Genomic DNA, 24,955 nt, shown 5'->3' on the forward strand with positions numbered 1-24,955 from the left:
CTGGAAAAAAAAAATGTGGACAACTGAAAATTGGAGTAGGAAGAAGGAAATTTTATTAAGATTCAAATGAAAATGCTGGACATGAAAAAATTCAGCATCCAAAATGGAGAATTTCACTAATGATGTGCACATAGTGAAACACAACATAACACACATACACACACACACACACACACACACACACACACACACACACACACACGATTATCATTAGCAATAGGTGATATCAGTGGCAGGTCTGAACAACAATATCAAACATCTTTTACCCAACTAACATTATAGAATTCTGCATTGAGTCTTCATGAAACACTGAGCAAAACCGATCCCATGCTGGGCTGTGAGATGCCTCAGTAAATCTCATAATGTTAAAGTCATGAGAAGTATGGCACCTGACCACAACAGAGCTGAACTGGAGACTTCAGAGACTAGGGAGTCAGAAGTACTTGCTTATCTGGCATATATGAGAACCATCAACCACAATATTGAAAAGACACTAAAAGAGATGTAACCAAGGAAACTGGGCAGGGAGGAAAATATCAGCCCATTACCAGAACTAAAGCTGTTTCTACTCAACAAAGTCATGGCCTTTTATATAAAAGAAAATTCTGAAGCCTCTATTAATGAAGTCTCAGGACTAATAAGTTCAGCAAGGTTAAAGAAGTTTGGCCAGTGTGTAAAAATTATTTTCCTTTCTATACATAGGCAATGAATACTCCAAAAATGAAAGTAAGAAAATTTCATCTATATTTATGACAGAAACTATTAGAGCTGGTCATTTTAAAGAAAAGAAGTGCAAAATTTATCATCTGTAAACTCTACACCATTGATGGAAGACACCGGATACCACAGTAAGTGGAAGAGTGTGCACCATTACCCATCCGAGGATTTCCCGTGCAACTGTGGCAGTTAAGACACAGTGACATTGAGTAATGAGACCTGCCCAATCACAGAGCAGAGTCCACTGGCTCTCAGAGGTAGCCCCGCTGGAGAAGTTCACAAATGGTGTCAGGAAATGAGATACCTTCATGAAAAATTAAATAAGGACATCTCAACACCCTCGACCATTCCATGCAAAAGTTACTTCAACATGTATTGCTGACTTCAAACGAAGGTGAGGACAGTAAAACATCTGAGGGCAACACAGAAAGTGCTGCATTCGCTGCCTGAGGACACGGATGTGCTAGGAAGAGTACATAAAGCACAGAACATTAAAGAAAATCAATGAATTTTTATGGAAATTGAGACATTTCAGACATGGAAGGGCATTGTGAAATAAACAGGCAAATTCTAGGCCAATATGCAATTCATATGCCTGTATTTAGAATATATAAACATCTATAGTAATAAAGAAATTTCCCCAAATAAGTACTCACAGAAATCCAACTTAAACATGAAAATGTACTCAAAATCATTGTCAGATAAATAAAAATTAAAACCACCACAAATACCATTCCATACTCACTAGACTATCTAAAACCAAAACCTGAAAATATCGAATGTTAGCAAGGGTCTTGGATCCCTAGAAGCTGTGGTTGGTGGCAGGAATGTGAAATATCTTAATTATTAAAAAATTGAAAGGACTTTTTAAAAATTGTGTACATGGGATCCAAGAGCCTGTTCTGAGGTGTGTACCTTTTTAAAAAGTGAAAACAAACTAGGCATGCACTGTAGTCCCTGGGCTTCAGAGGTAGGAGGAGGAAAATTGGGAATTTAAGATCAAGGTCAGCCACGTAGTACACTCAAGGCCATCCTGGCTATAGAGTCTGTTTCACAAATGACAAACAAAAATGTGAAAACACATTCACAATAAGGTTTGTCCTTAACTACTTATAGTCCCTATCCTCAAAACATCAAAAAAAAATTTAAAGAAAAACAATACAAATAAACAAAAACCTTGAAATATCTATCAATGGAAGGAGAGATTGTTAAAGTTGAGAGGCTTTGGAACAACTGTAATGGAATATTACTCAGCAGTGAAAAACAAGAAAGACTGTAAGCAGGCAAAACCTCATGGATTAATCGCAAATGCATTATAATTTCTAACAAAAATAGATATAAAAATATACAATGTATGATTATACTTAGGTGAAAGAAGTAATAACAAACACAAATGTATGCTCAGGGGTGTCACAAAGTAGTGTCTTTCTGGGTGAAAAATTCAAGTCCAAGGAGACACAGGACATTTTCTAACAGAATGGATTTCAACTTGGGTGACAGTTACAAATATCTATAAGCCCAAATTCATCAAGTTGAATCCTTAAAACCTGTGCATTTTAGCAAGTATGATTCATTGTTATAGACATCAGTTTTATGAAAGCACAGACATCTGAAGGGAGGGAGTAAAGCAGGAATATGCTCTCAGCTGCTGTTCAGCACTCATGTCCCCAACATGGCAGTGGTAAGGTGTGCAGGACCTGCCATGTTTCAGAGTTCAAGGTGGAAGCTGGCTAGATGCTGGGAGCAGCTTTCTGGTATGCTGAGTGACATTGACTCTGGAGAGTTAGTGCTCATGAGAATGAGCTGTTGACTTGAGGAAAAGAAGGGTCCCTGAATCCCACCCAGGTCTCCTGTCTCATCTTGTGTTCTCTCTCTCCTGCACCCAGAAGTTCCTTCTCATTTTTTTCCCATGTTGTGACCCAGCTACAGGGAACCTCATTGGTGGTTGAACAGATACTGATGGCTGATCTACGTTCAGCCTTTATATTTATTCATCTGGAATCTAGCGAGAAAGCAAGGAGGCAGCAGGGAACACATTCTGGCAATAGTTAACTCCAGGATCCAGTCACAGTGGGCTTGGAGACAACACTCAGGAGCCAGTGACAACTGGGCCACGCCCAGGAATGAGCCAGGTGCAGAACACCCATCTGGCATTTGATGGCAGATGTAGCAATACCCTCAGCATTTAAGATTCAAAGTGGTTTATTCTGCTCTATCCTGTCTGCCCATTCTTTGTGTTCTTCCCTCTGGGGTTCCAAATTGTTCTGTGAACAACTCAATATTCTTTCAGCAGACTCTTTTTCCATGTAAATCATCCAGAGTTCATTTTGATGCTGGCGCTAAGAACTCCGATGGAAAACTACAATAACAAGCTCACTAACTTGTTATTGCAAGTTAGTTACTACATGCATGCCTAGAAATAGACATGATGTCCCTCCTCATTAATGAGACTTTAGGGCTAAGTAGAAGGTTCTGGATTTCCTGGGGAATGGGGTGGGGGCAACTCTTTCGTAACATCCTGGATTCTATTCACACTTTGAAAGAAAGACACTTTTATGATTAATATCATCTTTTAATGAGGAAGTAGTTTTGAAAGACTTACTGGAAAACTGGACTTAATACTCATTCACATAATAGATGACTTTTAAAGGGACACCTTAAATCACAACATTACAAACTAGAGACAGGCATTCATGGCTAGGCATCCAAGAGCATACTGTGACTGAGACGGATGTAGTTACTAAGGAAACGGTAGCCTTTGCTATGTTGTTCTTTGAAGAGTGTGAAGACATGCTCAATGTCCTAACTTTTTCTCTTTAGAACTTTGTACTAATTATTTGTTGTGTGTGTGTGTTCAGGGTGTGTGTGTGTGTGTGCACACGGCGCTAGTGTGGGGGCCAGAAGACAATTGAGAGTCAGTTCTCTCTTTCTACCATGTGGGGCATGGGAGAGCAAATTCAAGTTCTTAGGCTTGGTGGTGGGGGCCTTTACTGGCTGAGCCATCTTTCTAGGTGGGGCCACATCTTTTCTTACCTCACCTTCATGGAGATGGCTTTCTCGTTAACACAGAGGCAAGTGCCTACACAGAGTAAGGCAGTGATTCCAGATGGCAGCAAGGTTTAATATAGGCCTAAGCATGGTAAGCAAATGTTTGTATTTGCTCTGCCCATGACCTTGGACTATACGGCCTTAAGGAGATCTGCTTCCTGCTGCTGTAAGGAGTTGGAGAAGGGTCACATGCCCCCTTTGCTCCCTGCTCCTGCCTGCGAGGTGGATTCGCACACGGTCAAATCTGAGGACGACTTCTGCTGTCTACTCTGTTCGGTAATCATGAGTGTATTTCCTCAATTTATATCTTAATATAAATTCCGTTACCCATTAAAAAAAAAAAAAAAAAAAAGAGGAGAGAGGTGGTTCAGTGTTTAAGAGCACTGACTGATGTTCCAGAGGACCCAGGTTCAGTTCCCAGGCTGTCCGGTGTCTGATCAAGCCAGGATTAAAAAAAAGAAAGAAAGAAAAAGGGTGAAAAAAGGCCCACGTGACTCTTCTCTCTTTCCTTATTAGAGGTCGCATACAAGGGCAGGAAGCACCACCTCCTTTGGGTCCTGTATAGCCCAAGGTCATAGGCAGAGCAAATATCACTACAGTAGCACAGAGTGGTCTGTCCTGACGGGTGTTGTTTTGGAACCGAAAGATGCAAAGGATGCTGTTATAAATACAGTCAGAGAAAAGAAGTACAAGTTCAAAACAACAGAGTTGTCATAGAAAGGAGGCCACTTCTGAGCCTGGAGCACAAGCTGAGAAACGTGGCTGGAGAGGAAGTAGGCAGGGTTACACCAAGCACAGAATGGCCACACACAGGCCAGGGAGGCTAAGATAGTCAGGGCACTCAAATGTCTCTTAGAACATGGGAGCCACTGGAAGGTTACAAAAGTGGCAGACCAATGCCTTTGTCTTTAAAAGGCAACTCAAGTTGTTGTGAAAAAGAATCAACTAGAGGATGGCCAGGAAAATAATCACAAAACTGCTGGAGATCATCTCCATGTACAGTCTGAAGCAGGGCATTAGGGATACATGGAGAAGCTCCTGGTGCTGTAGACACCAGAGATGAGTTTCATAATGAGGTTGTGCCGATTCTTCTAAGTAAATGAAGGAGGCGCTGGGTTTTCAGTTTGGCAAGAGGTTATGGAAGAATGGGTGTTTTCATTAAGAATATCAAATTCTACTTTTCCTTCCTTCTGACTTATTCCAACCCTCCTAAGAAAATGACAGCGAAGATGTGTAAAAATCAAATCCATAGCAAGCAAGAGCAAGAAAGGGAGTGTCTCCGTGACAGCACCATGGGAAAACAGAAGGCAAACCAAACTGAAAAGGGACCAAAGGAGGTGAGTCCACAGCTACTGCAAGACCACAGAGGAACTCTGTGATAACTAGTACCCATGGAAGACACAGCGCAGGCAAGAAGATGAGCTACAGGTGTGTTGACTGGTAGACCCCCTGGGTCCTCTCTCAGACTCAAGCAGCCACCCCTGGATCCCCCCCACACACCCAAGCACTCACTTACAGATGTACTTGGTTTGAGGTAAGCACAGGATGTGGAGGACAGGAACTATGTGGTCTCTTTTCTTGGATGCAGGCATGTCTACACTTTCTAGGTAAAGTATTAGGAGATTCTCCTTGGGAATTTGACTAGTCAATGAGCTCTGTTCCCATTGCAAAACTTTGTATTGAGATAGACAATTCAAAATCACTAAACATTTGAGGAAAAGTAATTACTCTGAAGTGTAGGGAGGAGAACAGAGATAGTGGAAGTAGATGGAAACTTTAAAAATCCACCACTGTTAATATACTTACAAAGAAAAATAAATACAGGGGATGTGATATTTGCATAGCATGTCTGAAGACCTAGGTTTGATCCCCAGTACACACACACACACACACACACACACACACACACATCAAACTCTCATTTCTAAAAATGACTGAGTCATATACAAGCAGCATTTGAAATGGTAAGGTAAAAATGAAGTACTTAGTAAAACGCATACTGGAAAACAAAATTAAAATACTCTTTATCCTATTCCTTTGATGATGTGGGATATCAGTGAAAAAAGTTACCCAAATAGATTAGTGAATCAACAAATGAGGACTCAAATAATATTTCCAGAAAGAAACCAAGAATACAAGAGATTAAATATTTTGAAAAATTTCCAGAAGGTATGTATTTAAAGGGTACAACAAAATGCATGGTCATATGAGAATTCCTTCAGGACACTGGGACAACTTTAAAAAATCTGTATGTCTTCAAAGAGGAGAAAAATAAGATCACTACAAATGATCAAGGATCAAGACACATTCAACTTTTTAATATCAGAATTTAGAAGATGAAATGAAACGTTCAGCATGATATAAAGATTTCTAACCAAGAAATCTAACAACTAAAAATATTTAAACATCAGTTATCAAACAAAGTATGCATCCTGGTCTTTTCCTCCAAGGGGACTGTAAGATGCACTCTTTTGAAATGAGGAAGTAAACTGAAGGGTGAAGAGATAAAACCCACGAAACAAGAGAGAAAAGGAAACTTACAATGCAAAGACAAAGAGAAATGTGTCATCCAAGGAAAGCAGGTATCTGTGTGCAGGGATATGGAATGAATGTATTTTTTATATATCAAGGGTTCAGTATTTCTGCATCCCATAATATTCTGTGATGGAAAATCAAACATGGGAATTGAGGGAAGAGAATTATTATAATGGAATACTGAAATCATTCTGTATAAGAATGAAAAGTATGGCCAGGCACAGATGTATACAAATGTCATCCCAGCACTTGGGATCAGGATTTCAAGGCTAGCCTCAGTGACATAGCAAGTTCCAAGCCTGACTGTGATAACTAAGACCTTGTCTCAGAATAAAGAATTAATTTAAATAAATAAATAGACCAGACTAACATGTAGACTAGAGGAGCGGTAGGCAGGAGGTTGCAAGTTGTATAAGTGAATTAGGTAGAGCCTGTAATCAGAAACTATGCTCTTCAATTTAACAGGACCCTAGACCTTAGTAGGCCCCAGATCATAGCACAACCGACTTCATGATAGAGGTGCCATTCAGGTCACAAAACTCACCAAGTAGACAGTTCCACTTGCCAAAACAAAAAAAAGACCTAATCCATCTGTGTTATTTGGGGTTTCTATTGCTGTGAAGAGACATCATGGCCACAGCAACTCTTATAAAGGAAAAACATTTAATTGGGCTGTCTTAAATTTTCAGAGGTTTAGTCCAGTATCATAATGGTGCAACATGGTGGCATGCAGGCTAACATGGTGCTGGAGAAGTAGCCAGGTGTCCTTCACCTTGGCTTGCAGACAACAGGAAGTGGTCTGAGATACTGAGTGGTATCTTGAGCATAGATGAGACCTCAAAGCCCAACCCCACAGTGACCTACTTCCTCCAACAAGACCACACCTACTCCAACAAAGCCACACCTCCTAATAGTGCCTGCCACTCCCTTCATGGAGCATTTTCTTTCAAACCACTACACCTTAAAAGTCCATAGTTCTGAGAAGGTCTGTGAATGTACCAACCTTGCTTTTTGGCTTCTGTAGTTCTGTTTCTGGCCCACTGTTCCTGTTAGCTGAAGTGTGTCAACCAGAATATGGTTTTTAGCTTTCACCATGAGAAAGACTCAGGGCTACACTGGGAATCTGAACACCCAGTGTAGTTGCCAGCCAGCTAATAAGATGTTCTGTTGGCTTAAACCCATGTCTGAGCAGTCTTTTCTGATAGATACCACACAACATTCAAGAATTAGAGAAGAATGGTCACTAGCAATAAGTGGGTGTGTGGCTGAGAGGAGAAAATGTGGCAGTCTAGCACTGAGAACTCATGATACAGGAGCCATGGAAATGGGTTATGAAGCTGCCCATGAAAAAGAAGAAATAGCAAAAACAAACAAATGAAACTAAAACAAAGAAATAAGAACCAGAATATTTCCCTGATGGATAGGGTGAGTTCATTGAAATGACCATGAATTCACAACTGGTAGTAGCACAAAGGAGGAAAGGGTGAAATATCCAGGTGGCATGGCTTCAACTAAAGAATGGTGTTACAGGGTATTTGTCCATTGTGTAAAGATGTATTGTTGAGATTGTTGTAATGAAAAGCTGAACAGCCAATAGTTAGGCAGGAGTTATAGGCAGGATTTCTGGGGAGAGAAAGGAAGAGGAGGGGGAGTTAGGTGCACAGGAGACACAGAGAGGAAGCAGGAGGTGCAAGATGAAAGAGAGGTAACATCACGTGATAGAACATAGATTGAGATAAATGGGTTAATTTAAGTTATAAGAGCTAGGTAGGAACACGCCTAAGCTATAGGCCAAGCTTTCGTAATTAATAAGAAGTCTCTGTGTCATCATTTGGGAACTGCCTGGCAGTTCAGAAAAAGACTTGTTACAGAATGAAGTTATTCCCAAGCCTAGCCATAAAAACCAAGAGAGTGGCAGCAAAAAAAATAAAATAAAACACTCCTTCCTCTCTAGAAGTTGAAGGTACATCCTTAGCAGATGTTCAAGGTAAGATAAGGAATACAGTTTTCATGTAAAGTGAGTTTCCTGAACAAGAACTAAGAGTAAGACTTGGCAGAGGAGAGGGTCCCTGGAGGGAGTGAATTTATCAAGTCAGTACAGAAAACAGAGGTAGGAACTGCCAGGAAGCCATGGTGGTAGTAACAGAGGTAGACAGAGATTAATGTCTGGTGATGCCTGAAGTAATAAGGATGTGAAGAGATTACCTTGATGGATGATTAAGAGGGGAGGGCAAAGCCCATTGTGGGTAGCACATTCCTAAGTAGGCAGGCCTGGGCTGTATAAGAAAGCTCTCTGAGCAAGCCAGTGAGTGAGTCACTGACAGAGGTCTTCTGTGGTTCCTGTCTACAATTTCCTGCCTTGAGTTCCTACCCAGTCTTCCCTCAATGATGTACTGCAATCTGGAATGTCCTGCTCTCATTGCTTTGGGTCAGAATGATTTACCACAACAACAGAAAAAGTAACGACAGCACATGCCTACAGGCCAACCCAGTAGACAATCCCTCATTGAGGCTATCTTCCTAGGTAATTCTACGTTGTATCAAGTTGGCAACTAAACTAATGCCATTTAATTATCACTAAAATTTGGAGCCAACCTTCTGTCTTTGGCTGATGGAGCCATCAGCTTCTCATAGAACTTTTTTGCTCTGAAACATCATTGTGCTGTGATGCCATAATTATGGGATGACCACACTACTAGATTATGATCTTCATGAGACAGGGATTGTTATAGTGTACATTACTAGTACCTAATGCTTAATATGGTCAGTGAAACAGAAAAGATGTTTCATGAGTATTATTAAAAACTAGAGAGCATTGTGACAATATGTTTCCCTGTGGCAAAATCCCGAGAAGAACAACTTAAAGGCAGAAATCCCTATTCTGACTCACACTTCAGAGGTTTCAGATCATAGGTGTTGGCACCATCACTTTGCGTGTGTAGTAACCATGTGTTGGAACATAGATCCTTACCTCAAAGCACCCAGGAAACAGGGGGATCAAAGGGGACTAACACTCCTTCCAAGGGCACACAAAACCCTAGTAACATCACTTCCTCTCATCACACCACACTTCTACTGTTCAAACTACCTTCTACTAATGGTACAGGTCCGTGATGATGCTTGGGGGCTTCCAGCCCAAACCCTAGTACTCTGTGTGCAAGAGAAGGGGGATCACTTCCTCAGGGCAACTGTGACGACGGTAGATAATTAAAGTAGTGAATATATAAGTTCATTAAAAAAAACTATATGAAGCATTTTAATTGAAAACATGCATGCATATACATACACCTTTCATTTTCTTCACACCAATCCCCTCACACACATGCTGCTGTAGGGCCAAGGCATTTATTAGAGTATGAGTAAGTTTCCAAGAGCTCTGAGTATCTTTCACACAAGCCACACTGCAACCACAGTGTCTTAATGTATTTATTTCTGTTGTCATTAAAATGAATTGTAAGCTCACAACTCACTTTAAAGCCAACAAAACTGAATTTCTCCTAAGAATTCCAACTTGTTTTCCCAGAAATAATGACTTTTTTCCATTTGTGTTTATTTTGTTTTATTGAGCAGGGTCTTTCCCTTGGCATAGGCTGTCCTTAAATTCTCTATGTAGCTGAGGTTGACTTTAAACTTCTCATCATCCTGCTTCTATCTCCCAAGTCCTGAGATTATAGGCAGGTGCTAACATGCCTGTTGTTAATGTGGTGCTGGAATTTAATCCAGAGCATGCTAGGTAAGTATTCTTCCAACTGATCTACATCCCTAGCCCTTCATGTATGTTTTGATGAATAGATATGTGCGTTCCCTGGTAACACAGTAATGTAAAATTCATCATAACCAGCAGCTTTAGTGCATTATTTTCTCCCATGGGCAACTAAGTAGGCACTTCTCAACTTTTGGTGCACCTGATCATGGAAATGACCTTGACCAGTGCAAGATACTGGACTCAGTTCTGATGGCCTCTGGAATGGTCCTCTGGAATGAAGGCACCATGCCAGGTCTTCAGCAGAAACCAGACCATTTGCCCTGTCAGCTTCAAATTGAGCAAGAGTTCCATAATTTTACACTTGAGTGCCGGCAAATCATGCAAGTGGATGACAGCCAGACTCTATGATTTACTGTTAACACTGTTCCAGAACTCAAGGTAGTTTAAGAGGGAATCTCCCCACAAAGGGCCAATCCCCAATCAAATTGCTGATATGACACTTGAGTAACAGCTTGAGGTGGTTGTATCAGGTAAGGACATTTCTTGTATATATATTTAACATGGCCACAACATAACCCAATTTAAAAGACTTTACTTGGACCACAAGGTACTAACACATGGCTATTTGTGAGGGTCTGCGTATTGGTTTCATTTTTAAAAACATGTTTTATTCAAGCTCATTTATAAAATATCATTGAAAAATTGCTCTGTTTTGTATTGTTTTTAGAGATAAAGTAAGTGTTGAGAGCAGGTTTTGCTCATGACTATTTAAGTCTAGTGGAACAAACCAAGGAACAGAAATTACACTTCTAAGTGGCAAAATACAGAATGCTTAACATGTCATTATTAGCTATAATAATAGAGAAGCATGAATTACAAATGGACTACCAAAGTTAAAAGGTAGGAAGTCATCTCAGTCATACAAAGTAACATGGTGGCATACTGTTTCAAAATTGTGTCTTTCTTTCTACCCTAAAAGAGACAGCTGAATGGCAAAGTCTTACACCCTCTGTAACTTTTGATATAAAGTTAGAAACGTGACAGATGCTCCTTGAACTGAAAACTCGGCAAAGTAACTGCTCAGAAAATGTGGAATTCTTAATTCAACTTTTAAAAATTAATTGATGCTTTGTTACTTAATTAAAGCTCTAATACTAGGAAGTGTTTTCTTTTGTACAGCTGAGACCCTACTGGTTTTAAAAGTTAAAGCAAATTCTATTTTGCTTCTGAAATAATACAAGACCTCTCTGTATAAGATGGCCAAAGAGGAAACGGTGACTTCCAAACATAATTGTATGAGATTATTAAAGAAAGTTATCAGGAATTAATGTAACTACCAGCACCTTCGTTCCTTTGTTCCTCTCTTTACACCTCTGTCGCAGTTTGCATTTTCCTTCCAAGGATCTGGGGCTCCACAAACAGCAAGCAACTAAAACCTAGTACAGAAACCAGATGCTTCCTCTACCCATGATCAATTACAGATTTTACCCCAAACTGGACAAAATTGAAACAAACGTTTGCAATAGTGTTCAGGGTTCTTTTTTATTGTGTTTTCCACATAGATAAAAGTAAGGCTATTTTTTTAATGAGAAAAATCCATGTAAAGACATTCTATATAATGAATCAATAACGACATTTAGAATTGAGTCAAGTATATTGAAATTCAGTATTATAAATATTCAAGATCAGTAAATTTTGCTAAGAAAATAAGACTACTGGAAAGGAAAAAGGAACCCTTGTAGCCATAGCTAATAATTTATAAAGTTTTTTGTCTTTTTTTTTTTTTTAAAGTGCTCTGGGAAAACACACAATGTAGCCACTTCAGAAAAGCCATTTGGGGAAGACGCCTGTGCATCAGGAGGAGTGGGCTTCAGATTAAAAAAGATCTGTAAATTTTCCAAAAATTTCAATGTTAAAAATAATCCTCTCCTTTTCAACGTCATGTTCAAGGAAATATTTGACACACAAGTAAACAGAAGACAACAGAAGTTTACCTGGATTTTAAAATAATAAATTCTAGATCTATAAAAATTTCCTGGTGTGTACAGAAAGGCCAATGGCTGACCTTCATTGATCCATTTCTATATAGTTATAAAAATACAGTATCAAATCTTTTTCTATTCCCCCTAAAATTAGGGGAAACTTTAAGATGTGAATGTGTGGATGTAGCTATGCATATCCCCAAGTGTACAAACACACATCACTTTGCTAGGAAAATTATTTTCTTCATACTGTAAACATCTCTCTTCTATATCTGGACATTTCAGAATAGTCTTTGGTATTTCTAGTTGCTCTGTTTCCAGACAGAAACCCCCAGGATTTCTGCAGCAGTACTACATAGACATCTTAAGACATAAATAAGGAAAATGCACTTGGAATAAGTTACAATTAGCTGCTTTTGCATAATTTTCAACAACTACAGTGTATGCCTAGTCACAGTTTTATGAGGAAGAATATGTCCTTCTCAACTCCTTAACTTTAAGGAACACTTAATTGTTTTGGCTAAAAATCCATTTTTGGAGTATGTCTGATGGGTCACATGGCACTAAGTGTGGATGCTCTCCACTTGCTGAAAGGCACATTTTAAATAATGGATTATATAGAAGTTGATCCTAGGAAAAAAGAAAACACACAACATATATTAAGTTTCAAGATTCACAGTTAAAAGATAAATATGAAAATGACTTTATGGTTTCTCTAAAAGTAAAGGAAGATTTGTATAACAAATGTATCTGATTCTTAACTTTAAATCTAAGATCAACTAAAGCTCATAAAATATTGATGAATTTGCTTATAATAATATAATTCACTTTACTGCTATCTAGTCAATGCAAGACATCTCAAAAATGAAGAGGGAAATAGAGAGCCAAACCTGAAACACATTTTCAAACAAGAAGCATTCCACTGATATTCAAATGACCAATTTCAAAATCAGAAAAACCAGTCACATGATATACTACTATTACACAAAACTAGTTTTAGATAAAAATTACTATAATCAAGCTAAATCTTAAACATTTTAAAGAACAGTCAATCTGCCATATATTCTTTTGATTCTAGATTAAATTAAAATGTACTAAAATGGGGGAAGACATAATTAGCAATTTTATGTGAAAAACACTTTTTGCCCCTTTAAGGAACAAACATGGTTTTCAAAATCTATTATTAAAAAAACAAACAAACAAACAAAAAAACAACTCTGAAAAAGTCAGGAATAAGGTACTAATTAGTAATTTATAGAGGTTTTTCACCTGGATATGCCAGGTTTCAACTTTATTAGTTGTTCCCATGGGTACTTAATCCCCAGATATATTCTCTTATCACATAGGCAGACACATAATAGTAGTGGAGCTATTGAAAGGGAAGAAATCCTGATATATAGCACAGTAAAACAATTAGAGCTACTCAAAGTGAACAGAAGAATTAGCTGCAGGCAGTCACCTTCTGAATCTCCCATATCTGTTCTCCGGGGGCGACTGTCCTGTGACCTTTATAGACACAGGCCTTCAGCTGGACGACACCCTGAGTAGCATGAAGACATAACTCCTTCTGGATGTTGTGCCGGATTTCACGCTGAGCAGAATACTCAAAGTACTGTGGGCAGGAGAGTGTTGTGGTTGACAAAAGCACCCATGTGCCCAGTTGCAAAATAAGACAAGATGAAAACCAACCAGCTACCCCCTAAATAATAAACTCAGGAGTTCTTCAACAAGCACAATAAAAATATCAGAAATGTAAGCAGGGTTGTTATGGCTTTTGTCTATTACCAGCAGGTATTACTTCCTAAATATGCTGCTGCTCCATCCTTTCCAAACTAGAAATTGGAAATTACGAGGCCAGCACAAGTGTACTGCAGGAAGCAGCCTGCAAAGTTCTAGCAAACAGTTAACTAGCTGCTTCTCTCTCCCCCATAATAATCCTCTTATTCATCTCAACTAAGTCATTTTCCCTAGACTACAAACATAATGGACTTTCAGAGTCTGTTTCTGCCCCTGTGAGATGAGTAGCTGTGGTCCCTGACCACAGGGTTACTCAAATCACTAAGTGAATGGGTTGATAGGTGTAGAGCACTTGCAGCCAAGGTTGACGCATGGCCAGCACTTGGTACACTGTAGCTCTTTACTAATGTATCTCTCCATATCCAATGAATGACCCTCTTAGATCTGCTGAATTTTCTTCTCTGATGGTATTTCATTCATGCTTTCTCCTCCACCCACATTTCTTGGACTCAGATTCCCAGATTCTCAGTATACTGTAATGCCAACCTCTGACCCTATGATGCATCAATCCTGTCAGCCGCTTGGGAGCCCTCTAGCTTAGGTTTGATATGCTAACAAATTTGCTTAACAAACATCCCCTCTGTTGCTCAAGGCTATCCTCCTATCTGACACATGCAATGTTCGGGACGCACTCACTCAGACAGCAGCCACCGCCTCAAATGTAGTAGAGGATGCTCATTTCCTATAAATCTACCACTAAAGAATAACCTGAGTTCACTCTATTGTCAGGCTGTTGCCTGGAAATCCTGTGACCCTTTCCTGTACTGCTAACTCCTTTTCATTCTTTAAGGACTAGATCAAGTATTGTTTTACCTCTTTATCTCTCCAGTCTTTTTTATTTGGTGGAAAACTATAACTTTCAAGGCTTCCATAGGACAGCAGCTTATTCTATACTACTAGGATTGTATGTGTAGCTAGTTGGATTCTCTGTGAGCCAAAGCTAAACACTGTATCAACAAATAATATTCACTGCCGTGACAGGTACTTTACTGACTGAACTATTGTCCCAGCCATATAATAACATGCATTATAAATCAAATATGTAATAATGTTGGCAGTCTAAGGATAAAATGAGTTAACATAACTGATTTGCAATAATGCCTGTTAGCACTGATATTCATTGAGTCCTTATTATGTGCTAGGTAGGTACTGTGCTAAAGCAAACACTGCATAGACATTAACAGAATTCAGAGCCTCCATCCTAAGCTCCTTGTCTCAGTCTCATGCTTAATTTCTCTTCTCCTGCATGGAAAATATTAATTGATTTTGTGAGGCTACCTAGAAAACAGGACCCTAAGAAAGACACAGGGATCTAATGACAGAGAAATGAATGAGATCTACATGAACAACCTGGATGTGAGTGGGGGTACTGAAGGGCAAGGTTAGAGGGAAAGAGAGTTTAGGGGAGGAGATCCCAGCTGGATCAAGAACAGAAAGGGAGAACAAGGAATAACAGACCATGATAAATGAAGATCACATGAGACTAGGAAGAAGCAAAGTGCTTGAGAGTCCCCAGAAATCCACAATGATATATTCATTGTAGACTACTGGCAATGGTCAAGAGAAGGCCTGAACTGACCTAGTCTGGTGATAGGATGGCCAAACACCCTAATTGACATGCTAGAATTCTCATCCAATAACTGATGGAAGTGGATGCAGAGATCCTCAGCCAGGGCCCCAGGCGGAGCTCCAGGTGTCCAATTGTCGAGAAAGAGGAGGGACTGTAAGAGTGTGAATTGTTGAGACCAAGATTGGAAAAAGCACAGGGACAAATAGCCAAACTAATGGAAACACATGAATTATGAACCAAAGGCTGTGGAGCCCCCAACTGGATCAGGCCCTCTGGATAAGTGAGACAATTGAATAGCTTGAACTGTTTGGGAGGCATCCAGGCAGTGGGACCCAGACCTGTCCTTAGTGCATGAGCTGGCTGTTTGGAACCTGGAGCTTATGCAGGGACACTTTGCTCAGCCTGGAAGGAGGGGACTGGACCTGCCTGTACTGAATCTACCAGGTTGAGCTGAATCCCCAGGGGAGTCTTTGCCCTGGAGGAGATGGGAATGGGGGGGAGGGAGGCTGGGAGGAAGGTGGGGGTGGGGAGTGTGGGGGAGGTCAGGGGAACCAATGGCAAAGAAAAAAAATAATAAAAAGAAAAAAATAAGAGTTGATTTTGTAACCAACCACTCAGGTGGAAGCAGAGTAAAAAGTAGTTTAAGAAGGAGAAAGAAACAACAATCTAATTATCCCTAAAGAAGTAATTTAAACTAAGATAAACCTTAAGAACTCAAAGATGATTTTAAAAAGGCTAGCTGGTATTTCACATCACTGTTATAAAAGAGTCATTAAGATGAAGGAAAGGAAAATAGCTGAAAAAATACTTCGGTACCAACACAAAGTAAATAACTAATTAGCTGAAATTATGGGAGAGACATGCCACTCAGAACCTGCACACATGCACTGGAGGAGAATGTGCATGAAATACTGGCTGTCATAAGGCTGTAATGACATAACTGCATTGGACCAGAACATTCTCCAATCCAACCACATAACAAAAATAATTACTTTGCTGTGCATTCAGAAATACTGTTATAAAAGGATTATATGTCATAAAACAACATTAAATTATTTAAATGAGAGAAAATGCTCAAATTAAATGAGGCATCTGAATTTGAGTTTTCAAGGAACTAAAATTTGAAAAGTAGTTGGGGGAAATAATTGATGAGAAAGAACAGGACTGCCTGAAAGTGAGTTGAACATGGATGACACCAATGGACAGGCCAAAGTACCCAGGGAAAAGCCCACTAAGGCCTCAACCCTCCACAGAGAACTACAGGCAACTAAGAAAGCTGGGAGCAGGAGGAGTGGCCCTTCCCAGGGAGGAGCACACCAACTGTCCAGTGCCAAACACCCACATGAGTAACATTATACAGACCAAACAGACTATATTTAGGAATATATATGTATACACATATATGCATGCAAGAACAATTAGTGAAGGATTTGAAGGAGAGTGGGCAGGGGTATTTTGGAGGGTATAAAGGGAAGGGAAAAATGTTAAAATTATATTAAATCTCAAAAATAAAAAACTAACAAGTAAAAGATCTAAGAAGTGATTGTGTTCAGATGACAGAAGCCAGAGTCATCTTAAAATGCAAACCAGACAAGATTATTCTCCTGCTCAAAAAACATCCTGATGGCTTCTGTCAAGTTCAGAATTAAATCCATCTTCCTTAATAGGTCTGCAGAACTCTATACAAGCAGGTTCCTTATCACAATCTATGACCTCATTTCCTTTACTCCTTGCCTAGACCACTGTGCGCTGGCCGCACTGGCCTTCTGTGTTCTCTGAACCTCCTCTACTCGGCTGCTCTCAGCCAGGCTTCCCTCAGGATGCTCTTCCTGCCCAATGCTTGACTCCATCTAAGATGACTGTCCCAGGAAGATCTTCTCAAACTCCAAGTCCAACCTCTGAATCCATCACTCACATTATCTCAGTCTGCTCTGTTTCTTTTAGCACCTCAAATCATCTTTTCACTTCTTAAGAAGAAAATGCTTCTGTCACACTGGCTTCTTAAGGTCAGTGGCTGTCAATTCTCGCAACAGTACAAGTTGCTTCATGTATTCAAACAAATATTTTAATAACTGAATTTCCTCCCCAAATCTCTAAAAGACAGTCTATTCTATTGATAATTAAAATTTTTTTATAATTCTCTGTAAGAATATTAACTTGGAAAAGACAATAGAAAAGCATACAAAATAACACACACACTATATTTTTAAGATAGTACCTGCAGTAAATTATTACAAAAATAATAGTAATAATATATTTTAAGATAAATATAATTCTGGAGAGAGCTTGAGAGAAATGTCTAAGTATTAACAATCATTGTTAATATATTTACAAATGAGGAAATAAGCATATTGTTACTTACAAAATAACAACTATTTCTGTAACTATTCTTTTTTTTTCAGAGCTGAGGACAGAACCCAGGGCCTTGCGCTTGCTAGACAAGCACTCTACCACTGAGCTAAATCCCCAAACCCCTGTAACTACTCTTATGTAGAAAGAAAGGAAAAATTAAAAGATTACATATAGTCAAATAAAGACTGAAACTAAATTAAGCTGTGTTTAATGAATAGGAAGATGTATAGAAGTAGATTGGCAAGGAGATACATTGATCCTTTTTTCCTAACACTGATACTTTCAAAGTCCTATCAAAGTATGTACAAAGTAGTACAAATATGTACTGCTGTGAAAATCCTGTTCTAAAATATAGGCAATTCCCAGAAAGAAAAAGTTCCAAATGTTTTTTGTTTTTGTTTTTGTTTTTGTTTTTGTGTGTGTGTGTGTGTTTTTTTGGTTTTTTTTTTTTTGTGTGTGTGTGTGTGTATTTTTCCTCACACTCTTTCCATTTCCTTACCATTCTCACTAAACACATCTCGAGGTTGTACTCATACTCACCTCTCAATATGAAGTCTAAAATGTTATCCTCTTCAGGAAAATCCATGAGTACCTCCCCTAATTCTGATGTAGTTTTATATACCCACCAAGCACCTTACTCCAGACCTAATGTTACTGGCTGCAGATGCTGGGCTTACAGTACAGGTTCCTAAAGGAGCTAGGAGCAAACAGATGAAGCCCACCCAGTGATCAGTTGAGGAAATTGAGGACTGACTGTGGAGAAAGTCTAATCCTTCTCTGAGTTAGCTTGCACATGATAAGGTCAAAATAAGCAAAAAGCCAGAAAATTCATATTTTCTACAACTTTAGTAGGCTAGGTAGGAACATTTCACATTTGCTCTTAATTGGAAAAATAGAGTGGAAACAAGGAGGTCAGTAATCAAAGAAAAACAGAACAAGCAGAAAAGAAAAACACAGCATTTAGATGCAGGGAACTGAAGCAGCATCTCTGCCTTCAAACAACCTTTCAATGCGACTGTGCCAGCATTATCAGTGGACGTAACCTGCTATTACATTTAATACAGTCTTCACCTGTCGGCTCACAAAGCCGCTATACCAACAGACACACACAAATGTCAAACTACCACACACACACACACACACACACACACACACCAACAAATGGTATTATTCCTTTTTTTTTTTTTAAATCCTTCTCCTTTCTATGGATCAAGTGAGTAACTTCAGATTCCTTTCAGAGCCCAAGTGGACGCCAAAGTAACCACTCTGCAACTTCATGTTTAGCTTAGAAACATCTGCACACCACTTTACCTTAGCATCGAGCTGAGTGGTGGCTTCTGAAAACCACCCAGCAAACCACCCAGCCCCTGACCGTGCCTGGAGGTGCTCAAAGGAGAGTTGTCCTAGGCAGTGCTCACCTGGTTTCCGCCGAGTCCATGGCACGTGTACAGGATCAATGGTTTCCCTCCCTGGTTATTTTCACCAACATCCAGACACTGAGGCTGACCAACACTCTTAATCTAAGCCAGAGATTGAAAGTATACAAAAAAAAAAAATCAAATTGCACAGTTTCTGTTTTTCAATTAACTTCGGGGAGGTGGCATTAATAATGTAAAACTCCAAAAGCAATACATTAAAAGGAATGGGGGGGGGATCTATCAAGGAAAAGGGGGAACAAATAAAAATACTCACATATCCAGATATAACAGGATTAAGGTCTGGTACATACACTTCTGGGTAAACAGTATTCAGGTACCACGTAAAATTTTTACACTGAAGGCGTTTCTTTATTTCAAACCTTTTTGAAAGATCACCAAATGATTTCTAGAAAAGGATGAGGGGATGAAAGGCATGCTTAGTCAAATCAGCACTGACAGAGGCTTTGAACGGTGTGACCTGTGTTTACATCTACATGTATTGGATAAAGGTCTGAGTGCAAGGTGGACCTTCAGTGGACCATTCATTCATTCACACACCAAGTGTGTGGCCCGCCTGGTCACATGGGGCACAGTCATACACTTTACTTATGGACAGACCTTCTACAGGGCAAAGGTCTCTAGACCTTTACAGACCAAAATGCTGTGGACACAGGGCTGATTGTGGGAGCATTCGGAATTCATCCCAACTCGTTACATGAAAATGACCCATAAAGCGAGAGGAGAGGAACCACATTCAGATACAGTGCTAAGACCCAATGAGCTCATTGTCTTTTTGCAGTCAAATGGCAAAAAAAAAGAAAGAAAAAAAAATCCCCTAAACTGCACAGTTGGGTGTTTTCTTTTCTAATTTAAGTGTTTTAATCTTAACACAATTCCCAATTGGAACTTGAGTTGAAAAAGGCAATTTTGAGTTAATTGTATTTTATTTTCCTTTATTTTAAAGAGCAAGATAAACAATTAAAAATGCTTGATTTTTATAAAGCTGTTTAATTTTTTCTCTTAAGACAGCAAACTAGCATCATCAATAAGTTATATATACATTTACTATTTTATCATTATTATTTGTGTGTGTGTGTGTGTGTGTGTGTGTGTGTGTGTGTGTGTGTGTGTGTGTGTCTGGGTACATGTGCCATGGTAATACACACATGTAGGGAATCAAAGGACAAGTTACAAGTTACAGGAATACTCCTTCCAAGGTATGGGTCCCAGGGATTGAACTCAAGCCATTAGGCTTGGTGACAGGCTCCTTTACCCACTGCACCATCTTGAGTTTAAAAGCCTACTTTCAAAAATACTTTTTAGATTTTTTTTTTTTTTTCGTGAAGTGATTCAAGCACAGAAAGGCCTACAGACTTGGAATAGTTTAAGTGTCTTTTCATAATTTAGCTCTCACTTACTTGTTTAACGATTTTTGCTGCATCTGTGTTTCTCCTATAAAATATTTCCTTGTATTCATCCATCCAGACTTCCGCAAGGCGAACTTGGTTGCGAGCAATCACCTGCGTGCCTTTTGGAAAGGTATGAGGGCTTTTGCTGCGGAAAACATGTCCAACAACAGAGCAAGGCATAATCTCCAACTGCCCACCACATTGCCACACCTGATAATTAACGATATTTGTTTAAATTCACAGAATTTGGGGAAAAAAAACTTGCTTTAAGTTTACCTTTAAGATACCAATACATACAAAATGTAGAGAGTTATTAGTGTGTCATAAACAGTCTCTATGCTAGTTCAATCTATGCCTTATAAATGTAGACAATGGATTTATTAAATGAAATGAGAAATACAGAGAACAAAAGCACATCTTCAGAAAGTAGGTTTACAAAATCATGAGCTCTGAGTCCTTCATAAAAACTAATTCCAAGTTTTCCTTTTGGCCAATAATTATGCAAGTGTTCTAATATGCAAAGAAAAACAAGGTTCTCTCCAGTGTATCTGACTTCCCCCTTAAACACATGGTCACTTACTGAAACTACACACTTTTTTCCCCCTAATAAATGAAGTAGCCGTCTGGGCACAAAAGAACCCAGACTCTATTTACTCCTTGGACATTCAATTTGGTATTAAAGAAAACCACTCAAGAAAGCCATTATTGCCAAAATATAACCCATTATATTTTCAAAGGAGTTGGTCATCATATTAAAAAGTCCACATCTACATGGTATGTGTCTAAAAGTTTGCAGTAGTTCTAAATAAAATATCTTAAGGATTAGTTCTGCCGTTAACAATCGGTAAGCAAAACACCTAAAATGAAGTCATGCTTAATAGTGGATGCTGAGGCAAGTGGTCGAAACCGCTGCTTCTCCTCATTTAAACAGAACAGATGGCTCGGGGGCAAGTTCAGTTCAACAAACTACACTGAGATTCGGCACGCACTAGGGCTGGGAACACAGAGTTAGGTTTAAAAAGACTCCTGCCCTTCAGCAGTTCAGCTGTAGCAAGGCTACTACTGTTGTATACGATGGAGCCAGAGCCAACACACAAACCTAATTCCCAGGTCTTTTCCCACCACATTCCAATCTAAAGGACAAAAAGTGAGTGACATGGTTATCACAAAAATGCAGTCATTAAGTTGAATATATTAAGCACATGTCATGACTACTAAAACCCTGTTTTGTTTATATTAGCTTAAAACATGCATTATGAAAAGGAGGGGAACAGCTCATATGCTACAAAGAGTTAAGTCTAGTGTTCTTTAGTTATAAATAAATGTTTTCCATACTGACTCCCTTGATAATCAACTCATTTCCTGAAGCACTAGGTTTAATTATATTTATCTTGGCTGGAATTCAGTAGCTACAAGTGCATTAATTGGTGTTATTGCCTGGACACAGGAGTTTAACTGATTCCTCTTGTTACATTGGCAACCATGAATAAATATATCAAGTTACAACTTAAATGGAAATAGCCTCATTGCCAATTTTCCAGCAATTACATTATAGAAAGCACTAAATACATAAAGACAGCATACATCTGCAACAGCCTGTATGAGCTGATCAGAACACAATATATCACCCTGTTTGACATGTATGCTAAATTTAATCTCCATAAACTTACTCTGAATGACATTTCTATATTTTCTCCTCCCCAGATTTCCATTTCTTCATCGTAACTTCCAATGTGCTCAAAATACTCTTTAGATATAGAAAAAAGGCCTCCTGCAAAGGTGGGGGTCCTGAAAAGAAATACATCACCAAAGTTTGATGTAGAAATCAAACAAGCTGAAAGGGGTCATTGAAAGAACTAACTGGACATTACAGGTAAAGAGATATCATATTACATTTGAAATCTTCTATGTAGATAAAGAAGAACTAAAAATTCTTTCTTCAGAGTTAACATTTTTGGGGGAAATAAGTACTTTAAAAAATATCATCTTCCATATTATTGTTTATCTCCTTATCTTGCCTAAATATTCTTAAACTATGAATTCACCTAATCCTACTGGCTGCTTATAATATCATGTAAAAGAGCCTTGTACATTACTAGTCTACATATAGAATGTATGGTTTTTTTTTCTGTTATTAAGAATTACCACACAAGCAACTACTGTGAAAACTCATATACAAATGTAGCATTTGCTACTTATGGTGTGAACGTAAGACTTGGGAGCAAGCATCTTACTTAATTGGATAGGTTTCATCTTTCCTTCTTTGCTTCTCATGATCAGGAAGTGATTCCCAGCCAAAGGAGAGGCTCCAGTCAAAATTTCCACGGTTATGGTTGCTTCCATATGGAGAAGGCTTGTTGAACTCAAATGTATTCAGATCTATAGATGCAATATCTGGACTCACCACTGCTGTGTGGTTCTCAGCTATTCTGGCCAGCAGAGGTTCCAACCAGCCATAGAAGCACTCACCTGCCCCAAACAGAAGCTATGGTCAATTTAATGGAAACATCGAAAGAGTTTTCTTTGATATTACAGGAAAGTTTATAGAGAAATTAGAAAGAAAAGATTATCTGTGTTTTGAATATACATACATGGGTGATTTCTTTCATCTTAATTATAATAGGCAAAAATGATATATTTAAGAGTATACAATGTGTTTTGATACACACACACACACACACACACACACACACTAACATACTGTTAAAAATTTACTATGTTCAAGATAATTAAGATATCCACCACTTATGTGGGGGCAGGGGATACATGACATCTACTTCTGGCCATTTGAAAGTATACAACACATCATGAACTATAGCCACTATGCTGTACAACGGATCATCCTCCGTGATGAGAGGAGGATGAAAAAGAAAAAGTAAAATCAGGAGAATTCTTCTGAAAGATGACATTTTTCTCCTAGCATGGCAGACGGGCACCAATGCACTTACCAGCCTTGTTATGGGAGTCCTTTTCCTTTAAGAATGGGCTATGAATCAAGATAAACTTTCCAGTTAACCCTAAAATTATTCTAACTTATTTAATTTCATGTCTCTTTCACCCACTAAAGTACAGCAATTGAAAGCTTAATTCTAATTTTTGAGTCTTAGGGGAAAGTAAGTCAGCAAGTTAGAATGTTCTGAATTTAGTGGCTAGAGAAAAATCATTTAAAGCTGCTATAGTCCTGATGGGATAGGAGCAGAAAGAGTCCCATGAAGGTCAGAACCATGGTCTTGGGCCACATCACACCATGTCATGCAGGTGAGTGCCTCATTAAGTTAAATTTGTCAGTCATGGCCTGGAAGGATCATTGTCTAGCAGGGAGGAAGATCCTACTACATTTTGGATCAGAAAAAGTATCACTAGAGAGTGATACTATCCTTTGAAAAACATTCCAGACCTCTATTCATGTTTCAAATGCTAGATTAAGAGACTATCGAATGCAGTGGCTCTCAACACAACACAAAGCCCAAAGCCTTTCTGTGATAACCAGTGCAGCTTTCAACCAGCTCTTGGGTGAAGTGTAACCTAAGAGCTGGGCAGCTCAAGTGCAAGCATTCATATGAAGAGTAAACCTCCCCAAACTTACAGCGCTGGGGACAAAGCAAGCACTATTTGTTAAAGCCTAGCATATCCACTGAACAGTGACTCCGAAGGACTTTCTAAAACTATGAAACAGTGCCACGGGAAGCACAAAACTAGCAACAACTGCCCAAGAGGGACAACATTAGCCAAAACTGCGATATTCATGGAACAGGATAGCAGGGTACCGCTTCATAGACAGAGCAGATTCAACAGAAAAAAACAAAACACCAAAAAACCCAACAAACTACAGCAGTTAAAAGTGGCAGTATGGAGACAGTGCTCAATGACAGTGCTGACCACACTTAGATAAAAATTTAATCTCACAGTGTCGGAGTGAAAAATTGCAAGGGAAAATTTTGCTCTTCTTTCTGCTTATGACAGAATGAATATCTGGGGAGGGGGGTGGTCCTAAGCGAGAATCACCCTCAGGGAAAGCTGGGAACTGAAAACACTGAGGAGGCCAGGGCGGCTAGGCCAGCCATGGCTACCATCGGTTAAACATGCTGCTCAGAAGAATGCAATTAGACATCTAAAGACAACTATCTTTGAAATGAAGCGCATGAGGGGCAAAGTTACAAGCCATCTACACACATGCACTTACAGTGAGCATCTAAAAACGTGAGCGTCTCTGCGGTTGCTACTGCTGCCCCTAACAACCGAGCCGTGATGAGGCCTTTTCTTTCTCGTTGTCTGACTATTTTCACTATAGAAAACTGCTTTATGTATTCCTCTAGCTTTTCATGCAGGTAGTCTGTAAAGAAGAAAAAAAAAATTAGAGTTAACCTTTCAAAAGAAATAGTTAGTTTTATATATAACATCTGAAAGCTAATGAAATCATA

The 24,955-nt window shown here is 39.0% G+C and overlaps 1 protein-coding gene across 2 annotated transcripts in view; it reads right to left on the reverse strand.

Moving 5' to 3' along the window:
- Positions 1–11,088: 11,088 nt before the first annotated feature.
- Positions 11,089–24,955, reverse strand: part of Galnt3 (polypeptide N-acetylgalactosaminyltransferase 3) — a 35,359-nt gene continuing 21,492 nt past the window's right edge. The window contains exons 4-11 of one of the 2 annotated variants that reach the window (XM_036183240.1): positions 24,718–24,867; positions 22,769–23,003; positions 22,205–22,322; positions 20,544–20,744; positions 19,400–19,531; positions 19,126–19,227; positions 13,448–13,600; positions 11,089–12,618 (exon numbers count right to left, since the gene is read on the reverse strand). In XM_036183240.1, coding sequence (XP_036039133.1) covers positions 12,496–12,618; positions 13,448–13,600; positions 19,126–19,227; positions 19,400–19,531; positions 20,544–20,744; positions 22,205–22,322; positions 22,769–23,003; positions 24,718–24,867 — 1,214 coding nt within the window. In that variant the 3' untranslated portion in view covers positions 11,089–12,495. The remainder of the gene's footprint in view (positions 12,619–13,447; positions 13,601–19,125; positions 19,228–19,399; positions 19,532–20,543; positions 20,745–22,204; positions 22,323–22,768; positions 23,004–24,717; positions 24,868–24,955) is intronic. The other variant, XM_036183241.1, reaches the window with a different exon arrangement.

The sequence above is a fragment of the Onychomys torridus genome, chromosome 4 (genome assembly GCF_903995425.1).
Source record: "Onychomys torridus chromosome 4, mOncTor1.1, whole genome shotgun sequence".
Lineage (NCBI taxonomy): Eukaryota > Metazoa > Chordata > Mammalia > Rodentia > Cricetidae > Onychomys > Onychomys torridus.